The sequence below is a fragment of the Thalia democratica genome, chromosome 1 (assembly GCF_965202585.1).
Source record: "Thalia democratica chromosome 1, ktThaDemo2.hap1.1, whole genome shotgun sequence".
Classification (NCBI taxonomy): domain Eukaryota; kingdom Metazoa; phylum Chordata; class Thaliacea; order Salpida; family Salpidae; genus Thalia; species Thalia democratica.
The window spans coordinates 61,992,245-62,018,446 of record NC_139165.1 but is presented as its reverse complement, the minus strand read 5'-3'; the positions used below and the strand labels follow the sequence as shown (position 1 = coordinate 62,018,446).

The 26,202-nt window shown below is 24.3% G+C and overlaps 1 protein-coding gene across 1 annotated transcript; it reads left to right on the top strand.

The window, feature by feature from the left end:
• Positions 1-1,442: 1,442 nt before the first annotated feature.
• On the top strand, positions 1,443-21,475 carry LOC145849194 (cAMP-dependent protein kinase type II-beta regulatory subunit-like). Its single transcript, XM_082954305.1, has 9 exons — positions 1,443-1,636; positions 6,642-6,689; positions 8,840-8,982; positions 10,444-10,550; positions 14,790-14,946; positions 15,190-15,291; positions 16,903-17,049; positions 17,601-17,727; positions 20,309-21,475. Exons 1-9 carry the CDS (start codon positions 1,534-1,536, stop codon positions 20,425-20,427), a joined length of 1,053 nt encoding a protein of 350 aa, XP_082810431.1. The 5' UTR covers positions 1,443-1,533; the 3' UTR covers positions 20,428-21,475.
• Positions 21,476-26,202: the final 4,727 nt, after the last annotated feature.

The following is a 26,202-nucleotide window of genomic DNA, read 5'->3' as shown; positions in this document are numbered from 1 at the left end:
AAACACTTTTTGTCTAAACTTAAATTTCTTCCAAAAAGAGACAAGAAAACTTATACTTTGAAAAACTTTAAATAAGTGCAAAAAAATCTTTAAAAAAACTTAAATATAATGAATTGAAAACATAATAATCTCAACAATTCTATTGTTTAATTAAAATGCTTCAAGAGTCTAAAATGTTTTACATAGCTAACTATACTAATGATCTGTGTTGTCTCTAGCTTGATAACAGTGACTTTAAATAATCTTTTTATTGCTACAGTTAGTGTCAACACTGATTTTATATTTAGTTTAAGAGTTATAAAACTGATTATTTGTAAGTATAGTAATTTATTTAAAACTAATTTTGTTTTTGTAGGAAGAATCAAAAACTGGTTTAATCTCTAAATGAGTTAACTTTTGATTCTACAACAATTGTTTTATTTAAGTTTTGTTTTATCAGTCTAACTGTAAAATAATGGTGTCTAAAAATGATCTGGAACCAGAAGGTTTACAAGAATTATTGCAGGTTTAGTAGTTTCATAAATAAATTAGTCAGCAGCTTTTGGTTGTAGCAACAAGTTTTTAGTTAAATTACAAAGTGATAGTAGAAACCAGGGGTTGGCAGCCTTTTGTAAATTGAGCGCAAATTTTTCTGGAAAAAGTTGCTTGCAGGCAGCGTTTATTTTAAAACAACTGTAAAAATATAGCATAAAATAAGCAATAAATTATCAGTTACTAAGAGTAGTTATTAAATAAAGAGCCTAGTTGTAAGTTTTTACTACAAAAGCTTTTATTTTTATCATTTTAAAATGTATGTTTTTAGCTGAAATGTACCTTGCAGGCTGCATATTTAGACTTAAGAGCAACAATAAGCCTGTTGGTTGCAATTTGTCGACCCCTGGTATGAATTATTATAAAACAACATTTTACTTATATTCTTTTTTGAGTTCCTCAAAATGTAAAGAATATATTGTGTTGTAACAATTAACAACTAAATTTTTTATTGATGAATAAATAGCCTGATTTTTTATGTCAAGTAAAAACATTGCATTTTAATTATGTCAGACAAAGTTAAATAGCCTAGTTTTTAAGCACAGCATATTGCTTTATGGCACAAAGAAAAGGATTTTCGAATAACTTGTTAGCGTTAATAATAAGAGAAAAAAAACATATTTATTAAAAATTGTATCACAAATGATAGTAAGCTAGTGTAACTAGATTATAATTTTCTTCATAACAGAAAACTTACAAAAACAAATAAATTAATTGATTCAAATTAATGTTAAAAGTGTGTGTAGGTTTTAATCAAATGTTTTTTATTTTGATTCTTTAGTTTTTATGAAATTTAATATATATTTTAAGATCAAGTATAGTATGTAATAAAGTACATGTTTATTATTATAATTAGAAAGCAATATATTATTTCTTTTTTTAACTAAAATTTTAAAAATTTCATAGGGATTTGTAATCTGTGTAATCAAAAATCAGCCTGAAGATCTTATTGAGTTTTCAGCTCAATACTTTGCAGACTTACTAGAACAGCAACGGAAAAATATGGGAGTTACAAGCCTTGGTACTTCAACACAAGTGAACCAACCTCAAAATGTTAGAGAGGTCAGAATGGACTGCTCTGAAGAAATTTTAAACTGTGAAGAAGGTTAGTTTTTTAAATTGTATGTTGCCTTTTAAAATTTTACCTTATTACAATAATATTTTTTTCTAATTTTATACTGTATAATTATAGTGTTAAATTATTTTAGTATGGTGTAACTGAATGTTATCAGTTATAAAAAATTTAAATTTATTTTTTAGGTTCGAAACAAGTATACAACTTAGAGACCAATTAAAATAATTTATAAATATATTCAAACTAGGTCAAAATAGTTAATAAAAAAAAAACATATAAAGAATAAGTAGAAAATAATTAAAACAGTATAATTTTATACTAAAAAAATAAAGTTATCAATTCTAATAATACAAAAAGTAAAGTTTACAGCACTTTAAAATAATACACTACACTGTTATTTAGAAATTTTTCAAACATTTAAGAAATACTTGGAATAACTAGTTTAAACTAAAAAGTTTTTTATTTAAAGTTCATTTATTTCTAAAATAAAATTTTAGGTTTTATACTTTCTATGACTTAATCTAATTATAAAAGTTTTAAATACACAATTTACTTATTTACAACAATTTCATGACTTATGTAAAATATTTATTACTGTTTTGTTTTCTTTAATAAATTTTAACATTTTGGAGTTGTAAGTTTAATATCTCATGTTTTCCTAAAACATTACTGTTTACTTATGTGTAAAACCAGTTAATACTTATACAATAAAATAGTTTTAAATATTTTTAAAACTATTTTTCTTCAAGTTTAATTGCAGACTTATTTATGAATTCATTTATATAGTACTTAATTTTTTAGCTATATCTTATAAAGCTATATTTTTACTCATTTACTCAGGCTAAGTTATTTTGAATCTAGTGAGGTTTTATTTTATTAGGCAATGGTAATATTACACTATTGCTTTTTTAATATTTTTAAAAATTGTCCTTAATATATGTCCATTTCATTAGTCAGCAGTGTTTTAAAAATAAGAATAATTAAGGCCATAGGGGGGGGGGTAGACCATGTTTTTTACAAGTTGATCTTATTTTATAGAGTTTTTACTAAGCTTCAAGATGCTTTTTACCGTTTTTAAAAATTCGAATTAGTTTTTGAGATATGACCGGCCAAAGTCGGGCCGCATAACAGGTTCCTTATGGGGAAGGAAAACTAAAACGGCGAAAAAAGACTAATACATTCAAAATCTATCTTCTCCTTCATTTTTTAAGCAATCTTCTTCAAACTTTCACAGTCTATTCTTTATACAATAACAAAAAAACGTTATTTGTGACTTTAAAAAATTTCAAGTAAAAATACCTTTTTTTTGTAAAAAAAATTTTTTTTTGATGAAAATTCACTTTTTTTTTTAATTTTTGTCATAAAATTACAAAAAAAAAGGTATTTTTACTTGAAATTTTTTAAAGTCACAAATAACGTTTTTTTGTTATTGTATAAAGAATAGACTGTGAAAGTTTGAAGAAGATTGCTTAAAAAATGAAGGAGGAGATAGATTTTGAATGCATTAGTCTTTTTTCGCCGTTTTAGTTTTCCTTCCCCATAAGGAACCTGTTATGCGGCCCGACTTTGGCCGGTCATATCTCAAAAACTAATTCGATTTTTTAAAAACGGTAAAAAGCATCTTGAAGCTTAGTAAAAACTCTATAAAATAAGATCAACTTGTAAAAAACATGGTCTACCCCCCCCCCCCCCCTATGGCCTTAACAAAGTTTACTAAAAAGTTTTTTTATCGGACCGCAACTTAAAAGAAAAAAGTTCTTACAGGCTCTAATATTAAAATAAATATACATTAAAAAATATATATAAGATTAATGTGTAGCGGAAATATCATATTAAGTAGAAATATCTATAAGGTACACACTCTAAACCTTGAAATTGAGTGGGATCAAAAGTTTTTTAAAATTAAATCATGATATTTTAATATAAATAGTATGAATGAAGTTGAGTATACAAAACTATGTTATTAATTTGATTAATGCACATGTAACACCAATTACTTAAAAAAAAGTAACTCCAAAATAGACTAACAAAGACTGTATTTGTATGAAAAATAAATAGATATAAGCTATAATTTAGGGTATAAATCATTTATAAAAAGATAAAATTGTCTCAAGACTGTGAGATACGCCCTTTTACAGGTTTCTAATAAAATATGCAGGAAGCAAAGTTTTTTTACAAACAAAAAAAAAGTTATTAATAAATGTAAGCAAGGGTTTACTTAAATATTCTACATTAGTTGTTTTTTAGCTAAAAAGCAACTACAGACCAGAAATTTTTGCTAGGTAAGCTGCATTTTTACGACCTCTTTTTTAAAGATTAGTCACTTTTTTACTTTTGTTCATTTTTTTCTTTTTTGGTATTTCAAATGAGACTTTATTATATTCACTTTTTTTCTTAGAAATATAGTTTAGTTACCACCCGCAAGTAGGTCCAAAGTGATTTTGATAGGAAATAAGAAATTGAATTATGCTAAAAATAAAAACTTGTGTAAAATCAAATTAAGCCGCATCTAGGGTCAAAAACAAAGTCCAGTTATCTATTAATTCAGGCAGTTGTATTTAATTACATATCGATTCAAAATAGCTACTAGAGTTCAAAATAAATCTGTCCAATGAAACAATAAACCAAACTAGTGTTCAAAGCTTTCATCATTTATTGACATTAGCAATGATTCAAAAAGCTCTTGAAAATAAAACACCATATAAAATAAAAATATGTATATATAAGTTATTAAAATAACATTTTCTTTAAATTTTAGTATAATTGTTAGCTTTTTATATATGTTTTAAATGTATTATTTTTTAAATGTTGTGTTTATTTTTTTACATCCATTTGAATCATTGATAATGTCAATAAATGATAAAAGCTTTGAACATTAGTTTGGTTTATTGTTTTTTTTTGACGGTTTTTTGTTAGCTCTAGTATATTAGCAATTTTGAGTTAAAACTATCACTTGTAAATGTTTCTAAATTTTTAACTATATTATTTTATACTATAGTCTAAGATTATATCTATTGATTTTTTGAATTAAATGAAGAAATTCATATTAGAACATAATTCTCATACTTAAAGTAGTAGCTCTCTAAAATGTTTATGCTGTATGCTTTTTTTATATCGAAAAATAGGTTTACATAAATAGTAAAACTAAGCAAGTTAATTTTTAATTTTTTTTTGTAACAGCTTGTAAATGTTTAGTTGATGTTAAATATAAACTTTAGATAATGAAAAAGAAGACTTTTTACTGAAATTATTCAATGAAAGTTTAAAATAAAAGTTCTACAGAGTGATTTTGGCAACTCTGTCTGCTAAGACCGCATAAACATTCTAAAAAACTTAAGTTTTTAAACGAACAAAAAATTATTATTTTTTATTTTTAAAACCCAAGGATTTAAAAAATATACCCTTTGTGTGCAGAATTTTCCTTAATCATTGAAAGTTTATAAAAGTGTTGTTTAAAAAGCACACAAAAAATACATTACATTTTTTTACAATATAAAATTACAAAAAAAAAAGATAAAACTACTAATTGAATTAAAAAACCAAAGCTTTAAAGTATCACAAAACTATGAAAAAATCACTAAAATATTTTTATGTTAAAGTTTTATTCATGGTTGCCACAAAGCCTGGATTCCTGAAAGACTCTCAAATTTGACAATTTAGGCTAAAAAATCTGGAATTTGTGAAATAAAAAAAAAAAACCTGGAATTTTGAATAAAAATTACTAAAAAACCTGAAATTTCGAACAATTATTATATGTTAAATTCGACTTTTAATTTGACACGTAAAATCTATGATATAAATTAAAATAAAATTGTCATCATCAAACGTTTTTCATTATAAATTACATTTAAAGTAGCTTTACAGTATCTTTCTAATGGTGGTTTACTATTTAACACAGTTTTTAGCTCAATTAACTTTAAACTGAAAATATACCCAAAAACGTATACTTTCAAAAACCTGGAAGAAATTTCTCAAAAACTATTCGCAACCCTGTTTAATGTTGATTTTAAATTTTTAAAAGCATTAAAATTTGATCAAAGCAAAAACATTTCAAATTGTTTTGCGCCAACTGACATAGCTCTTGTTGTGAACTGAATTTTTTATGTTTTTTAAACTACTAAATGCGCTAGAATGTTATGTTTCTAGCCACAATTTTGCTAAGGAAATTCCAAAGTAGTTTTTTTAATAGTTTCCATTTCTGGATTCACTGTGCTTAGCTTATCTATAGTGTGTTTATTATTTTAAGTAAGTTTAATAAAGTATAATTTTGTAGTTGCTTTAGAAATATTAAATAGGTTTGTTTAATTTATTAATAGCGTAGGAGCACGTTCAAAATAATTTTGACACAGTATTTTTACTTTCAAGAAATCATTAAAGTCTCTTTTTTGGCAACTTAGATTTTTTATTTTTTAAATACTCTTCATACACTGTAGTGTTACACCGTAGTGTACAGGCGTATGCTATAAGTGTTTTTATTTAAGGTTTATATAGACCAAAATTACAATAACAAAATCACTTTAATTCAAACTGTTATTATTCGAATGTTTAAATACTTCAATTTAAAAAATGTTATCTAACAATGTCATAAAAACATGAATTTGTATATAGAAAGTGTTTAAAATATTAGTTATTAATAATGTTTGCTATTAAAATATCCAAAAGAAATATTTTTTTTGGAGTATAACAGCAATTAAAAAAAATTCTCATACTTAAAATATTTATTAAAAAATATTAAATTAATTTATAATAAAAGACGTTTTTTTTTTGCTATGAATAGCTCAGTTCGATAGAGTTTCATAAAAAAAATGGAACATACTAAGTTACTGTCTAATCAATTAAATAATAATGTATTATAAGTTACTTTAAACTAAATACTCCTTTTTCTATAATCAAAAATTTTCTTTTGTAAATATTTTTGAGGTGTATTTAACTACCAAAACAAGTAGTAAAAAATTAAATTATTGTCCTAATATTTTCTTGTTTTTTGTAGTTAATGTTAATTTTGTTGTTAACTAACCATTTCTTATTTTATCAGAAGAAGCAATGCAAAGAAGAAGTAAAAGTTTGAAACGTAGAATTTCTGGTTAGTATTTTCATTAAATTATGAGCTATATTTTTTTATACAAAGTTTCTAGGTGTTTCATATGTTGTTTGAAAAGTAGTATATTTAAAAATAATATTATAATTTTTTTTTGTTGAAATTATTTAAATCTAACTTAAAAAACTAACGAATATTTTAAGGTATATTCTTTTAAAATGTTTAAATTACTTTGCTGAAATTATCGTGCTTAAAATTTTTTAAACAAATAAATAAGACTGTTTAAAAATTTACTTAACAAAGCTATATTTTTTATTAAAGATTAGTCAATTTATTCTAAGTCATTGGATTACTGATTATTTAAGAGATAAATATAAATATAACATTTAAAATACTAGTGTCAAACCCAACTTGTAATTTGGGTAAAAATTATAAAGCTATTGTTACATGTAATAAAAAATACAAACTTATTTTACTGTTGTGTGTGATATATTAAAAAAAAAGTTTATTAAAAGTTTTATAAAGTAATTATTCAAACAGTTTGTACATTGCTGCTACTTTACATATAAAAATTAATTTTTAATTTTTGAATGAGATTGAAATTTACTTAAAAAACATCTTAAAGTTGATGTATAATCATCAATAGCAAAACAAGTTTATTGTAAAAAAATACTCACTGGCTTTTAATTTCATAACTTCATAGTTATATGTTTTAGAAGTATCTCAACATTTAAACAAAGTATTCAATTCTAACGGTTTTACTAATTGAAGCAGCTTTACAATATTTTGTTTATTCAAAACAGCTTCTTCGTATTTCCAACAAAAAAATAGATAAAATTATTATTCAAACCTTATTAAGAAAAATGGTTAATAGAAAAAATACTAAAATTTTAACGAATTTAATTCATAAAATGTTAGTTAATTTTCACAAAATCTAGATAAAGTTAAATTTAAAACAAAAAATAACATTATTAAATAAATATATTTTATAAATTCTGTAATTTAAAGTCAAAGTAGTTATAGTATTTATTGATTGCAAAGTATTTATAAGTACATATATTGTATTAAAAAAACTTTCCAGAATGGTCTCAAATAATTCTTTTAAGGCTGCTAAGCCAAGATAATATTAGATATTTTACTTAAGATAGTCACTGCCTAAGTTTTATTCTATCCAAATTTAGTTAAAGTGATCATTTAACAAAGTATTCTTTGCAAGTGGTTTATATACTACTGGAAATTAAATAATTTTTTCGACAAGTTAGTCTCAAAATAACTTGGTTTATAAATTTGAAAAAAATTTCTAACTTTTCTTATTTATAATACAACACTAGCTACAGGGTTGCCAAAAAACCTGGAATCCTGAAAAATCCTGGAGATTGACAATTTAGGCTAAAAAAATCTGGAATTTGAGAAATTTTGAACAAAAATCACTTAAAAAACCTAGAGTTTCTAATAATTTTTACATGTCAAGTAGTAAAATTTTGATTTGGAAAAATCTATTGTAGATAATTTTTTGTCATAATCAAAAAAATTTTAATATAAAAAAAAATATTTTAAGAAGCTTTACGATATCTTTTCAGTGTCGTTATACTATTTAACACACTTTTTTACCTTAAACTTAATTTTAAACTAAAAATAGACGCTAAAACGTGTAATTTTAAAAACCTGGAAGAAATATTGAAAACGTGGAGAAAATTTGCCGAAAACATTTGGCAACCCTGTAGATACCATGCTAAACAAAGTGAGCCACTGAACAATATGTTTAGCCTCAGTATTTCCTATGTTCGAAAAAGTCTTATAGCTCTTCCTTAGAGTTACAGGGTTGCCACTTTACCTGGAAACCTGGAATTTTAAACAATTTTTACATGTTAAGTAGAAAAATTTTGATTTGACACAAAAAATCTACCACATAGATAAAAAATTTTTGTCATTATCAATTTTTTTATATTAAAAAACACACTTGAAGTAGCTTAACAGTGTGTTTATACTATTTAACTATTTTTTTACCTTAAACTTAACTTTAAACTAACAATAGACCCAAAAATGTGTACTTTTATAAACCTGAATTTTTTTTGAAAAAACAAGTAGCACCCCTGTAATTAGACTTTTTACTGCAATGTCTGTCACATATTTAACTTTTATTCATTTCGACATTTCAGTATATATAATGTAATATAAAATGAATATTATCTCAGTGTTTGGTGAATCGTTTGATCCTTCATTTGAAGGTGACGATGAAGAAGTTCAAGCTAAAGTTGTTTACCCAAAATCAGATGCAGAAAGAAATAGACTTGAAAAGGTTGTTCAAAAAATGGTCATGTTTCAGTCACTTGATATGGTTAGTTATACTTTTTGGTAGTAGTTTACAAGTAATAATATCAAATTTAAACATAATTTTTATCTCTACAATATATTTTAAATGTAATTTTGTCATTATTAGCAGTTACTAACTTTTTAATAACTTACTCGATTTCAAGTAATTTTGTTTTTGCTGCTCATGTAAGTAAGCAAATAAAATATTTTTTATAACTTTTATTAAATTAATGATCTACTTTAGTTGTGTACAGTTAGATTTTTGTATTTTGGAAAAGCTTTAATACAGTTTATTTTATATCATGTACATTGCTGAAAAACTACAGAATCATGTAATTTGTTTTCAAAATATTGCTTTTAATAAGATTTATTTTATTTGTGCTGTTTGTAAATTAAAGTATTTACTAAAACTATGTTTTTTTTTTTGTAAAAAAGTATACGCAGTACAACTCTTAAGCACTAAAACTTTATGCTAAATTTTAATTATTTTAGAATATTATATTTTACATTCATGGTTATTTCTTAATTAGGTTAAATTGCAACAAATATGTAGTTTAAAAAAAATACTATGGTGCAAAAACAATTCTTATTAAAAAGAAAATAGTAATTACAGTATTGTTTGCATTTAAAGTTTTTATGTACTATATAAAAAAACTATTAAACTTCAAAAAAACTGAGTTATTATGTAAAACATATTACAGAGAATTATAGTTTATTCAAAAAAAAGTTTACTTTAAACGAAAAAAAACTTTAGTGCTTGTTGTAATATGTTATTTAACTTGCGATTTTATACTATCAGCTTATTTTTTGATTATTAAAAGCGGTTATGAAAAACTCTTTAATGTTGGTAAAAAGTGTTATGGAAAATTTGAATTGTTTTTCAATAATTAGCTTTAAAATCGGACTTAAACCCAGTACATCTCAGTCACAATATATTGCATTTTTATTCCAAACGGTTTTTCATCGCATACTTAAAATCCAAGCTATTCTCTTATTACCACTATTGTCATATACTTTGTAAACGATACTAAATACTTATTTAAAATTTTCAAACACTTAAACGAGTAAAGTAAATACTATAAACTTAATAAATTTGTTTTGTCAGTTTACTTTAAAGCAGTATTGAAAGTTGTTATAAAAATCATATACAAATTTTGATCCTACTTATATTTGAAATCTGTTTAACTCTCTAACTTTGATAGCTTATATCTCAAAACTTACATTAAATTAAAAAAAAATGTAAAAAACAACTGGTACTTCAGTCATTTGTGTAAAAATTAGTTTTTTAAAAAGTATTTAAACCTTAACACGTTGTAGTTAAGTTTAATATTTTAGCAACATTTAAATTAAGATTACCTGGCGTGTACCAGAAGTTTCGATTAATTTAAGTTTTTACAAAGTCTATAATTTATATTGAAATTAAAAAATTATGTCGGTGAAGGTTTTACCAGTTTATAAAGTAAATAGTTCTGTCAATACAAAACAGGAACAGACACAACAAGTGTTGGACGCAATGTTTGAAAGATTTGTAATTCCCGGAGAACACGTAATTGACCAGGGGGAAGCTGGTGATAATTTCTATATTATTGAACGGTTAGTTAAGAAATAAATATTTTTTATAGTAACAATTTTGCATCAAATTTTGTAGTATATACAATACTTTCAACTAAATTTGTTAGACTATTGTTTTTATTATATTTAGCTAAATTCATTTTATGCAAGCTTTTTGACGAATCACCAACGTGGAGAAGCAAAATTGATTACAATTTTTTTTATTTACATAATTTTTAATGTTTGCTATTTTTTTTAGAATTGAGCTGTTTTTGATTTGTAAAGTATAGTCTTACTTTCATTCTCTATAACATTATGAAACATTTCATCAAAGTACAAAAACTAAAGTTAAATAAAGGTTTTATCATACCAATTCGATTATCAAACTACCAGCTTTCGTTATTATTAAAACTCGTCAGCAAGTCGCAACCGAAAAACTTGCAGTCTTCAATCTACAAACGCTTTATAATGTTTTGAGATGAGCCTGTCTCATAGGATACAAATTTCAAGTTTAAGCTCTGTAGACTTTTGCCGATGTTTTCTATTATCATAATTTTTTTTTTGTTCTAGTGAAAGAGAAACGATTTAGTAAATAAGTAACCTTTTTTTTTTAATTATGAAGTTTCTTAAATAATATTTAAGTTTAAATTTTCATTCAAGTTTTACTAAAAAAAATAGTTATGGTTTAGCAACATACGGCCTGCTACATATACTTAACTTAAAAATAAGTTAAGCCTAAATTAATAAAACTGAGCTTTTTTTAAAACAAATATAACAAATATTTTAATATGTATTTGTATAATTTTGTATATAATTTGTGTACATACACTTTATTTGATTTAATAATTTTACTGCATTTTTTAATTATGAAGTTTTTAAAAATTGCTGTAGTACAATATTTTTATATTACGCAGCCTTTCAATACTTTTTTAACTAGTCGGGCCACAATATTTTTTTGCTAAATCCGACAACCTATTAAGACAATTGGCCTCCCTTGATCTATAAGATACATACAAAAAGTCTAAAGCAGGGTTTCCCAAAGTGGGCGATATCGCCCCCCTGGGGGCGATTTTAGTAAGTCGGGGGGCGATAATTAGTAAGGGGGCGAAAGGGTGGGCGATAACTAGTAAGGGGGCGATTTTAAAATTTTTGACTGTCATAAAATTTTAACTTTTTATATTGCTATTTTACTAACTTAAGCTTGCTATTAAATATTTGACCCTGACATAAAACTTAAACAAAAAAAGTTAATTTTTTTTATGTAAAATATAGAGAAAAAAATTAAGTACTTATGACTCCTATGTTTATTACATAAATCATAGACGATCAGAATCCCTCTCACCATTTTATAACCTGACATATATGTTATTTGGGATCATAAATGGTTTTTAAAAATATATGTTATATATTATTAACTATCACCTAATGATATTTCAAATTGTTTTTTGAAAAGTCACTAAGTTAGACTAAGAAATAAAATTATACAGGGTTGCCAATTTACCTAGAAACCCGAAAAAACCTGAAATTTGACAATTTACGCCAAAAAATAACCTAGAAAATCTGGAACTTTTAACATTTTCAACATATTAAGTAGTAAAATTTCGATTTTACACAAAAAAGCTATCATATAGATAAAAATATGGATCCCTTCGAGGCAGAACTTTTTGAAGTAAACGACTTACAGGAAACCTTCTTAAACTTACAAACTGACCTTGAACTTAAATTATATTTTTCCAAAGAACAATATGAAAGCTTTTGGACTCAACAAAAACTAGAGCAAAAGTTTCCTATCATTTGAGAGGAATTAAGATTGTTGTTTATTGTTTTTCCTTCTAGTTATGTTATTGAGAAAGCTTTCAGTTCCGTTATCAACATCTTAAGCAAAAGATCTAATCAAGATATTTGTAAAGGAGGCTTTATTTTACTGGTTAAGAATCAGATTAGAAAAACTTGCAAGCAGTCACGAACCTCATCCTTCACATTATATTAGACTTCAGTAGCAGACATTATTTATGAAAGTTTTTTTTATATTTGATCTTTTAAAATACTTCTTATTTAACCTGGTTTGTATTGTATTTAAGTAGTCTTTTTATAATAAAAATTTTAGTAAGTTAGTTATTCTACAACAGGTTTGCATAATGCCTAATAAATATTAATTACGATAGACTACCTCTTGAGTTTGCACGTTTTACCCAAAAAAAAAGTGCGAGTTTATGTTTTCTAAAATTTAACTTAAATAAAGTCTACTACTAAGTAAGTATTAAGAAACCAAAAATACATAATATTTAATAGCTTTTATAGATCTATTTTTTTAATGAATGTTTGTTTTATGTTTTAGTTGATTTCATGTTATATGCATAGCGTTATTGCATATAACATATTTAAATTTATCATTTTGTAAAAAAAAATGGTAATAATTTTTGAGTTTGCACTTTTTGATTTTGTTTAAAGTGCGAACTCAAGCGAAAGTCTACTGTATTTATTAAATGGTTTATGTTTTAAATCTGTTAATAGTTTCATTTTGACCTGGTTAATTTTGTAGTTTATACTTGTCGTTTTACATTACACTAAAAGTTTTTATAGTAAAGTGATTAAAGTATTTTTTGAAAGAATTTTATTTGACATATTTTGGTTATTACTTGTTTAACCTGTATAAATAAAAAAAAACCTTGATAACCATTAAAGTTGTTATTTCAATTTTTTTTTTTTGACTTTAATAGAGTACAGACTTGAGGTCTTTATTTGAAATGACTTTAAAATTTTCATTTAAAAGATTCTTAAACTCAATTTTATTTTCTAACTTGATTTGTTATTGTTAAAAAATCTATATATTAAGGAGTTTTAAACTATTAAAACAACTGTTTTTTGTTTTATTTTAACTATTAATATATTAGCAATTAAAATGTGTTGTTTATTTTAATAGTTCAAAGCTAGTTTTTAGTTTTTCACTATTTTTTTTTGTTAAATTATTATAGGCTAATAACTAGAGAAAAAATAAATTTAATCAGTATTAAATAAGCCACCAAAAAGACTGCTACAGTTACAAAGCAAAATGTTAACCTAATTAAAAGAATTTTTTAATCGATTACTTTCTGTTCAAAGAGTTAACTGTATAACTTTAAATTTTAAATGATAAAATTAAGGTTTAGTTTCCTAAAGGTTACTCCAAGTCAAATAATTTAACAATATTCTACTACAAAACATATAGTTTAAAAAGTTTAAAATTAAGTTTTTAACTTTACAACTAACTTGCTTATAATATGTCTTGGCATTGAAATTAATAATTTTACAGCATTAACTTAAGCTGTTGATGAAACCACTTTTCATGTTAGATAATCAAACAGTCGGTCAAACTAGATCAGAAATTATGTTTTAATGTTTATTTTATTAAGTGTAAAATGAACTTTTCATTCTTTTATAGTTTTTTAATCTCTGATATAGTAATTTTAGGATATGCCTATTTATAAAATAATTTAAGTATTTTGTGCGGCTAAAATAAGTTACTTAGTATAAACTTCTAAATGTCCGAAATTCGTTATATGAAAGATTATTATAATGTCAGGTTTAAGTAAAGATTTCGGATGGGTAACGTACGGTTAAGATCCAGTAAAATTTCGACTCGCTAAGTAACTTGAAAACTACTTGTGCAAAATAAACAAAATTTAGTTTTTTGATACTTAGTATTTTGAAATACACTTTCAATTTAGTTTTCAGTTCACAATAGTATTTCCTAGATCACAATTATACTAAATCATTTTATTACAATTTTGTTCGAGTTTTTAAATTTTCATATATGTTATTTTCTTAAATTATGCAGCCCACAATTACATTTTTTTAACGAGTTGAAACTAAAAAAGACTTTTTTAGTAAATATGAATTGCTGACTACAAAAGTTGTCCTCCACTACCCTAAAAGATTCAAAACAATACATATCTAAAAAGGATTGATTACAGATAACACAAGACTTTTTAATAATTAAGTAAAGAAAACAAATGTAACTTATTTTCTCAAGCCCTGTAAAATACTTTGAACACAGCCCAAAAGTGCGTGCATAAGAAGTACCAGACTAAATTACATTTTAAACACAACTTTTTCGGCTTAAAAGTTTGTACTCAAGAAAAAAAATACTTTTTAAAATCGTGGGGGGCGATTATTTTTCAAATTTCTGAAAAGGGGGCGATTTGGAAAATGATTTTGGGAAACCCTGGTCTAAAGTAACATAGTTAATGTATTGCTGTATGTATTTAGTACAACGTATATTTATATTTAATTTTATAACAGTGGCTCATATGACATATACATGACTGACGATCAGGGTGTTCAGCAGTGTAAAGGCTCTTACAACGACCATGGTTGTTTTGGAGAGCTTGCACTAATGTACAACACTCCACGTGCTGCAACTATCATTGCAACAACTTCTGGTGCTTTGTGGGCTATGGTTGGTTTAAATTTAAAATCTTAACTCACATACACTAATACAATATACCAGAAAAAAAAAAATGGTTATGTAAAACAATTTTTTTAGCTTTTGAACATACTCTGTAAGCAAACTACATAAACTTAAAACTTAAACTCCAAAGAAAAACAAGCTTTTGTTCAGACTAAATATTAAATTTGAAGTTAGTTATTTACTGAAAAAAATGAGTTATACAAAATGTGTATTACTTTCCTTCTTTAACAGGATCGCCAAACTTTTCACCGAATTATTGTTAAAGATACTTTTCGTAAAAGGACTCAGTACGAAGATTTTCTTGAAAGCGTTCCTCTACTTTCTACTCTTACTGTTAGTTTTTTAAGGACTTAATTGATTTGTTTTTTGCTTCAATATTTTTTAGTTGAGTTTGACTAGCAAAAATAACTTTTGTTTAACATTGTTGTTGGGTTTTTAAGTTTAAAGTTTTAAGTTTCTAAAAAGTATATAGTATTTTTATGTATAGTGGTTCAAAAAGTTTAAGTAAATCTCTTTTAGATGTTTTGAATTTTTTATTGGTTATGATTAAGAAGTTAGTAGTGTTTTTAAAGTCTAGCTTTTATTTATAACGTTATGCGTAATATTGGTCATTTTTCAAATTAATATGTACTGACTTTTAATGTACAGATTTAAAACTGTATCAGTTTAAATCAGAGTAGTTTCCTAAAAATCATATGAAATTTATTTTTTGAGAAGTTTAATTGAAAAGCTTTCATATACATTTTCTCTATAAGTTAAAACTTTTTTTAGTTATTGCACTTAGTTATGATGATTGTAAACATAAAGTGTTTTAAAAATAATTTTTTTGATGTGTTAAGTACGGCAGCAAAATCATAGTTGTAAATTTGCTTTAGAATTAATGTCAGAAAAGATTGCTATCAACTGTTTCAAAACTTGTAAAAGTAGGAGAAAACCGATGCATATTTATGTTTATTGAACTCATATTTAAAATGCAGTAATCTAGCTATCAAGCTATTTTAATATTGAAACGTTGAATTTATACTTTGCGCAATGACGAATAAAAAAATACTCATGTTTAGTTTTTAACCAAGTGACTAACAAACAAACAGATTATTTTTTGTTTAATAAGTACATACTACTTTAATTGGTCCAAAATAAACCAACAAAAAGTATATATTTTTAAGTATCAATACCACCTTGTGATAACCTGTACTTTACAAACCCTTTTGTAACTACTTATGTTATAAAGGAGTACATTTTATAGTTGTTTGAAAGTACTTTTTGTTTTGTAGTTTCGTAAGCTTGTTATTTCGGTATATTAAATTTAAACTATTTAAGTTAACTTTTTTACATAAATAATTCAAAGTATTTGTTTTGTATTGTTTCTTAGGGCATCAAAAAGTTATTCGTTATTTCTTACTCATATCAGTTTTAGAGATGACTCTATAAACAGTTCTTAGAATTTGTCGTTTTTTAAAGCAGTTTAATTTTTTTGAAAGTATGATCTCAAGGTATTATTATATTTAATACAAGATTCATAATTAGATTTATTTCTCTGCATAAACTGTTTACATTAATGTGTTCTTACATAGATTAAATCACTTAAAAGTACTAGTTGTCATATATACTTTGAGCACTAAAATATAACATAATAAAAAGTAAGTTAAAATTTTGAACATAAAACACTATCATACTTTTTTATACAAAAATAAAATAAATGTTTTTAAATTAAGTCAAACAATTTAAAAAAAATCAGTCGTATAACTTGAAAAAAAGATATAATAGCTTTTTAAGTTAGAACAAATCAGTTTTCAACTGAGTGATATTATACTATTTAAAATTAGATTACTTACAAAGTTGTACTTACATTACTGGTAAAGTATTAAAGCAATTTATTATTAATGTTTGAAAGTGTTAGCTTGAATTTTACTTAAATTGCATAAGTTTTTTTTTTTAATACAGAAAGAAGAAAGAATGAAAGTAGCTGATTGTATGATAACACGTCAGTATGAAAATGGTGACATCATAATTAAACAAGGAGAAGATGCTGATTATTTTTACATGGTTATTAGTGGAGTTGTAAAAATAATGAGAGTTGGGGACGATCCTGTCAGTTTTAATTTGAATATTTGTTGTAAAACTTATTTAAATTAAATTATCATCTGTAGCAAATATATCAAAATTTTTTTTAGTTTTTATTAATTTTATTAAATTAAAAATAGTTTTAGTTTTTTATTCTGAAAACAATTTGCTTTATAAAAAAAATATTTTACATAAAATTTATCTAACTTTAACTCTTCGAACAATTCGACGATTGTTATATTAACTTTTGCTTATTTATTCTTAACAAGTATAACCTTTTTTCATGCGATTATAATTTATTAACGTTAAGAATGATTACTTATGGATTTTTTCGTATATACCTTCAACTTACGTCTACAATTAAGTTCGTGAATTTTTCGTCTAGTACTAATCCACCGGAAAATTGTAGTTTGCTGGTTTACGTTGTAAAAATATAAATTTTTTGGGTGAAGTTCATGGCAATATTTTTTTTCCTAATTAATGAATATTTAAATATCTCATAGTTTTTTTATATACTTATAAAACTTCTAGGTGATAGAATTAAGAAGTATATATCATTTTAAATTCTACATCAACAGAATAACCCATCAAGGGAGGTAGAACTAACAAGATATAGTAGTGGAAACTATTTTGGGGAACTTGCACTAATACAACAACAAAAGAGAGCTGCTAGTGCTATTGCTGATGGTTGTGTTAAATGTGCGGGTAAGTAGTTTAATACTGTATCAAATTTATTAAATTGTTTAGAAGTTTAAATATGTTTAAATTTTATTAAAAGTATTATATATTAAAGTTTTCAATATTGATGTTCAATCAATATTGTTGAAGTAAAACAATTTTTTATTGCGAAAAAGTAGATCGTCAGGTACATTACACATCTATAGCACCATATAACATAAATCGGTAGTTAAAAAACTAACTATATTATTTGTTATAATGTTTTTACAATTAAAATTAGATAAATTTATACAAGCAAAAAGTTACTTTTGCACATGTTAAAACTTTTTTTATTTTGATACTATTTTTTCTTTTATTTTATTACTATCACTGTTACCCCTGGTCAGTAATTTTTTTTTCTTATTTTTTTTTTATTACCTTTTTTTTAACTATCACTGTTACCCTTTACCCTTGGTCAGTTTTTTATTATTATTGAAATTTATATTATTTGTTTACTTTTATTTTATTTTAATATCACTATTAGTCTTTACTTTTACCCCTTAACTTGTTTTTTTTTCATATATTTTTACCTTCTTGCAAAATTGTCATTCGTGCATATTTTCCAGTTCTGTTCTTTAAGTTTAAGGATTTTTCTCTGCTAGGTTTGGCAATGGCCATTCTTTACATGTTACATATGGTGCATATTTCTTTCTTTTTTACTGATGCAACCTAGTGTTTTGTGCATGATGGACCAGGATATTTTGCTATTATTTAGTTTGTTCTTATTTACGTATGCAGGTAAAAATGTTAGTGCCCTTTTGTTTGAATTAAAGCTTTATTTGTGCTGGTTGGATCTCATCTTTACTGGACACCCCTGTGGAACCTATATACAAGGTTTCCACTTCTCTAGATTTCCCTATAGTTTTGCAACTTTATAGAAAATTACTAGATTTATTTAGATAGAATTGAGAAGTTTCTGAAAGTCTCTAGATTTCATTAGATTTTACTATGCGCTGGAAATTTTTGTGATAATATATCAGATAACTTTATTTTGATTTAAAAATTTAGTATTCAGGCTAGTTTTGATATTTTTTATAAGTCTCGAACTAGTTTTTAAAAGTTTAAGTATTTTTTTCTAAAAAATTATGTGTTTACTAAGTCTTTTTTCTTATTAAGTTGGTGTTCTAGGTATTTTAGCTTGATTAGAATAGTAACTTTTTTGAAGTATTTGCTTAATTATCATCTTATTCAAGTTTTTTTATAAACTCAGATCCACAAAGCTAGCTTAATACAACTGAGGCTAGTTTTTGCTCACTAGATTTTTTACCTCTAAGAGTGAAAACCCTGTTTTTTGTATACATGTTTTTTTAATACTATAAATTTTAAGAAATTACACAAAACACTTAAAAAGTGTAGAAAAATTATTTAAATGACGACATATTTCATTATCATTTGTTTCTTAAACATTTTTTAGCATTTTTGCTAATTATTTGTATTTTATTACTAATTTACTATGAGTAACTTAGCTGCTTACTATTTTCCTTCTAATACTTATAATATATATTAAACAAAGACATTACAGGATTACTTTGTAATAAAAGTATTTTTTAAACAAACTATGAAAATTTTCAGATACAGTACATATACAAAACCAATCAGAAACATACTAAAAATAAAATACAATTAGATCACCCAAATGTTATGATTATTGGGACTAAATCGCTGTTTATAACTTTTTAGTCTGAGAAATATTCATTTCACGTAAGTGTATTTAGGTGAAATTGTTGTATGATTTAAAAAGGAACATAATAGAATTACTATATTTAAGAAATTTTATAAAAGTTTCAAATATTTTAAAGACTCGTTAACACAAAAACCTTATTTTTATTTACAAATAAATAAGTTTTATTTCTGTTTATACATTAACTTTTAGCTTTAAAATTTTCACAGAAAAAATATGTTCATAATGTCACTCACTTATTACAGGAGTTTGTATTTTTTAATATAGAATTTATCTTTAGTTTTGTTATTTATTCTAATAAAGAAACAGGTATGATAAGATTTTAATATAGATAACCACATTTTTTCATATTGAACATCACTATGACTTAAATGTTAATCCAGTACAAGCACTTAGTTGTTAAGTTCTAAATCTTCAATTTACAAATAGTTTTTATAAAAAAAAAGCAACTTTTACTGCAGTTTTTTTTTAATGATTTAAAAAATAATACTATGATCCAGCAAGTAGGACTAGTCGTTTAAATAGATTACTTTATAATTAAGGCTTCTTTATAATAGTCTTTAAAACAAGTAGTTTTTTTATTATCTCTAAACATATATTACAGTATATGTTATTTACAATTATATCTAACAAGATATTTAAGCAAAACAGTTTTGTTGTTAAACGATAACAGCAACTTTACTATGTCAATCTGTGTTCTAAAATTAGCAAAAGTTTATGAATAAATAAAATTAATATAAAGTTATCTTTATGTGATATACAATAATTTCCTAAACTCTAATTTTCTAATTTATTTTATATTTTTTTAAAACTCATTATAAAATTAGTTTATTATATCAAAGCTTTTAAATCATATTCAGTAAAAGTGTGCTATTTTCTATTTTACAGCATTGGATGTTCAGGCATTTGAAAGATTGCTTGGACCTTGTAAAGACTTGTTATCAAGAAACATTCCCTTGTACGAACAACAACTTGCTGATATCTACAATAATATTCACATCGGTTGAATGCTGCTGCCTTAAACTAGTTTTTTTGTTTTTGATAGTTTTTAGTAAGTCTTTTTTTTAATCCACTACTATTTACAAATGTTTGTGTTCAGTTACTTTTAGTAACTTTTAGTTACCTGTTTTTTTTTACTTTTATTAGTTCAAACGTATTTTCGTACTCACTCTGTATTTTCTTAACTTTATTTGATAATTTTTGTAAGCTGTATTTATTTAATGATGCTTTTAGATAGTTAGCTACTTTATTTTCTATAAAAGTTCTAAGCTAAAAAGAAGCACAATGGTTTCTAAATATTTTGTTTGGTAGTTTTGTTTATAAAGTATAGTTTTAGTAGTATATTTGATCAAAAACGTTTTACGTTTACTTTATATTGCACCATTGTTGGTTTAGTTTGTTTTTATTCAACGATATAAGTTTGGCTTCAAATTTGACATGTATGTTTTTATTGTACATTAAAGAGTTATGCTGGTAATAAAACATTCTAGTATATTAAAATTAAATATAGTTGTCAATTTTTTGTGTATCAAAATACTACACCATTAGATTAATGTTTATATCTAATTGACATTATTTTTTAATCTATTTCTTCATACAGGGTTGTCAATTATTTACACTTTAAATTGTTTTTATTGTCTAAAAGTATATTTTTTATTGCTGTCAACAAACAACCATCTATATTACCAATCAGCGCAACGAACTCATTTTTCAATAAAATTTATTAAGTATAGTTGTAAGTAGTTTATTAAAAATTAACAGATTACTTTATACTTAAAAGTTATCATATTTATCTTCCATTATTTTTAAAACGTCTGCAAACTGCTTAACTAAACTTTGAAATGTCATAAAATTCAAAGTTGTATGAAGTCAGTACTTATTTTCATGTTTTGAAACAAAAAATCCGAAAACCTATCTCTATTTTTGACCGATTAGCAGTAAACTGTATTGTATATTAAGTTATTTTCTAAAAGGTTCTCTTGTACTATTTGACACGTCCTTCATACACTTGACACTCTTTTAAGGTTTGTTTTATTATTACTAATCTGAAACTTAATACAAGTTTTAAATTTATAAAGTTCATTTTTTTTGTTGAATAAAAGCTGTTTACTGAAGATTATTTTAGGCATATTTCTAATTCATCAGCTCAAGCTCAGTAGGATTTTATCTTATAGAAGTTTTCAACTCAACAGTTATTGTTTCCAAAAACAGTGTTTAGTTAATCTTGTTAAGTTTAGTTTTACTTAATATCTTAATTTAAATTACCTATAACTTTATTTTGAACTATTTGCTTATTATATTTACCTAAATAAAGCGATCCTTCATAATTTTCGAGTACACAACAATTTAATAATATAGTGACCAGTATAAATCATTAAAGTTTACTAAAATTTATTTATATTTTTTGGGTGAAGTTCATGGCAATATTTTTTTTCCTAATTAATGAATATTTAAATATCTCATAGTTTTTTTATATACTTATAAAACTTCTAGGTGATAGAATTAAGAAGTATATATCATTTTAAATTCTACATCAACAGAATAACCCATCAAGGGAGGTAGAACTAACAAGATATAGTAGTGGAAACTATTTTGGGGAACTTGCACTAATACAACAACAAAAGAGAGCTGCTAGTGCTATTGCTGATGGTTGTGTTAAATGTGCGGGTAAGTAGTTTAATACTGTATCAAATTTATTAAATTGTTTAGAAGTTTAAATATGTTTAAATTTTATTAAAAGTATTATATATTAAAGTTTTCAATATTGATGTTCAATCAATATTGTTGAAGTAAAACAATTTTTTATTGCGAAAAAGTAGATCGTCAGGTACATTACACATCTATAGCACCATATAACATAAATCGGTAGTTAAAAAACTAACTATATTATTTGTTATAATGTTTTTACAATTAAAATTAGATAAATTTATACAAGCAAAAAGTTACTTTTGCACATGTTAAAACTTTTTTTATTTTGATACTATTTTTTCTTTTATTTTATTACTATCACTGTTACCCCTGGTCAGTAATTTTTTTTTCTTATTTTTTTTTTATTACCTTTTTTTTAACTATCACTGTTACCCTTTACCCTTGGTCAGTTTTTTATTATTATTGAAATTTATATTATTTGTTTACTTTTATTTTATTTTAATATCACTATTAGTCTTTACTTTTACCCCTTAACTTGTTTTTTTTTCATATATTTTTACCTTCTTGCAAAATTGTCATTCGTGCATATTTTCCAGTTCTGTTCTTTAAGTTTAAGGATTTTTCTCTGCTAGGTTTGGCAATGGCCATTCTTTACATGTTACATATGGTGCATATTTCTTTCTTTTTTACTGATGCAACCTAGTGTTTTGTGCATGATGGACCAGGATATTTTGCTATTATTTAGTTTGTTCTTATTTACGTATGCAGGTAAAAATGTTAGTGCCCTTTTGTTTGAATTAAAGCTTTATTTGTGCTGGTTGGATCTCATCTTTACTGGACACCCCTGTGGAACCTATATACAAGGTTTCCACTTCTCTAGATTTCCCTATAGTTTTGCAACTTTATAGAAAATTACTAGATTTATTTAGATAGAATTGAGAAGTTTCTGAAAGTCTCTAGATTTCATTAGATTTTACTATGCGCTGGAAATTTTTGTGATAATATATCAGATAACTTTATTTTGATTTAAAAATTTAGTATTCAGGCTAGTTTTGATATTTTTTATAAGTCTCGAACTAGTTTTTAAAAGTTTAAGTATTTTTTTCTAAAAAATTATGTGTTTACTAAGTCTTTTTTCTTATTAAGTTGGTGTTCTAGGTATTTTAGCTTGATTAGAATAGTAACTTTTTTGAAGTATTTGCTTAATTATCATCTTATTCAAGTTTTTTTATAAACTCAGATCCACAAAGCTAGCTTAATACAACTGAGGCTAGTTTTTGCTCACTAGATTTTTTACCTCTAAGAGTGAAAACCCTGTTTTTTGTATACATGTTTTTTTAATACTATAAATTTTAAGAAATTACACAAAACACTTAAAAAGTGTAGAAAAATTATTTAAATGACGACATATTTCATTATCATTTGTTTCTTAAACATTTTTTAGCATTTTTGCTAATTATTTGTATTTTATTACTAATTTACTATGAGTAACTTAGCTGCTTACTATTTTCCTTCTAATACTTATAATATATATTAAACAAAGACATTACAGGATTACTTTGTAATAAAAGTATTTTTTAAACAAACTATGAAAATTTTCAGATACAGTACATATACAAAACCAATCAGAAACATACTAAAAATAAAATACAATTAGATCACCCAAATGTTATGATTATTGGGACTAAATCGCTGTTTATAACTTTTTAGTCTGAGAAATATTCATTTCACGTAAGTGTATTTAGGTGAAATTGTTGTATGATTTAAAAAGGAACATAATAGAATTACTATATTTAAGAAATTTTATAAAAGTTTCAAATATTTTAAAGACTCGTTAACACAAAAACCTTATTTTTATTTACAAATAAATAAGTTTTATTTCTGTTTATACATTAACTTTTAGCTTTAAAATTTTCACAGAAAAAATATGTTCATAATGTCACTCACTTATTACAGGAGTTTGTATTTTTTAATATAGAATTTATCTTTAGTTTTGTTATTTATTCTAATAAAGAAACAGGTATGATAAGATTTTAATATAGATAACCACATTTTTTCATATTGAACATCACTATGACTTAAATGTTAATCCAGTACAAGCACTTAGTTGTTAAGTTCTAAATCTTCAATTTACAAATAGTTTTTATAAAAAAAAAGCAACTTTTACTGCAGTTTTTTTTTAATGATTTAAAAAATAATACTATGATCCAGCAAGTAGGACTAGTCGTTTAAATAGATTACTTTATAATTAAGGCTTCTTTATAATAGTCTTTAAAACAAGTAGTTTTTTTATTATCTCTAAACATATATTACAGTATATGTTATTTACAATTATATCTAACAAGATATTTAAGCAAAACAGTTTTGTTGTTAAACGATAACAGCAACTTTACTATGTCAATCTGTGTTCTAAAATTAGCAAAAGTTTATGAATAAATAAAATTAATATAAAGTTATCTTTATGTGATATACAATAATTTCCTAAACTCTAATTTTCTAATTTATTTTATATTTTTTTAAAACTCATTATAAAATTAGTTTATTATATCAAAGCTTTTAAATCATATTCAGTAAAAGTGTGCTATTTTCTATTTTACAGCATTGGATGTTCAGGCATTTGAAAGATTGCTTGGACCTCGTAAAGACTTGTTATCAAGAAACATTCCCTTGTACGAACAACAACTTGCTGATATCTACAATAATATTCACATCGGTTGAATGCTGCTGCCTTAAACTAGTTTTTTTGTTTTTGATAGTTTTTAGTAAGTCTTTTTTTTAATCCACTACTATTTACAAATGTTTGTGTTCAGTTACTTTTAGTAACTTTTAGTTACCTGTTTTTTTTTACTTTTATTAGTTCAAACGTATTTTCGTACTCACTCTGTATTTTCTTAACTTTATTTGATAATTTTTGTAAGCTGTATTTATTTAATGATGCTTTTAGATAGTTAGCTACTTTATTTTCTATAAAAGTTCTAAGCTAAAAAGAAGCACAATGGTTTCTAAATATTTTGTTTGGTAGTTTTGTTTATAAAGTATAGTTTTAGTAGTATATTTGATCAAAAACGTTTTACGTTTACTTTATATTGCACCATTGTTGGTTTAGTTTGTTTTTATTCAACGATATAAGTTTGGCTTCAAATTTGACATGTATGTTTTTATTGTACATTAAAGAGTTATGCTGGTAATAAAACATTCTAGTATATTAAAATTAAATATAGTTGTCAATTTTTTGTGTATCAAAATACTACACCATTAGATTAATGTTTATATCTAATTGACATTATTTTTTAATCTATTTCTTCATACAGGGTTGTCAATTATTTACACTTTAAATTGTTTTTATTGTCTAAAAGTATATTTTTTATTGCTGTCAACAAACAACCATCTATATTACCAATCAGCGCAACGAACTCATTTTTCAATAAAATTTATTAAGTATAGTTGTAAGTAGTTTATTAAAAATTAACAGATTACTTTATACTTAAAAGTTATCATATTTATCTTCCATTATTTTTAAAACGTCTGCAAACTGCTTAACTAAACTTTGAAATGTCATAAAATTCAAAGTTGTATGAAGTCAGTACTTATTTTCATGTTTTGAAACAAAAAATCCGAAAACCTATCTCTATTTTTGACCGATTAGCAGTAAACTGTATTGTATATTAAGTTATTTTCTAAAAGGTTCTCTTGTACTATTTGACACGTCCTTCATACACTTGACACTCTTTTAAGGTTTGTTTTATTATTACTAATCTGAAACTTAATACAAGTTTTAAATTTATAAAGTTCATTTTTTTTGTTGAATAAAAGCTGTTTACTGAAGATTATTTTAGGCATATTTCTAATTCATCAGCTCAAGCTCAGTAGGATTTTATCTTATAGAAGTTTTCAACTCAACAGTTATTGTTTCCAAAAACAGTGTTTAGTTAATCTTGTTAAGTTTAGTTTTACTTAATATCTTAATTTAAATTACCTATAACTTTATTTTGAACTATTTGCTTATTATATTTACCTAAATAAAGCGATCCTTCATAATTTTCGAGTACACAACAATTTAATAATATAGTGACCAGTATAAATCATTAAAGTTTACTAAAATTTATTTATATTTAAAAAAAGTGTCTACAAAC

What these genes read in the sequence shown, in the direction of transcription:
- LOC145849194 (XM_082954305.1), top strand. Translation starts at nt 1,534, where the DNA reads ATGGGAGTTACAAGCCTTGGTACTTCAACACAAGTGAACCAACCTCAA. An exon ending in TGTTTCAGTCACTTGATATG is followed by an intron (nt 8,983 to 10,443) that starts GTTAGTTATACT and finishes AATACAAAACAG; the next exon opens with GAACAGACACAACAAGTGTT. An exon ending in CTGGTGCTTTGTGGGCTATG is followed by an intron (nt 14,947 to 15,189) that starts GTTGGTTTAAAT and finishes CTTCTTTAACAG; the next exon opens with GATCGCCAAACTTTTCACCG.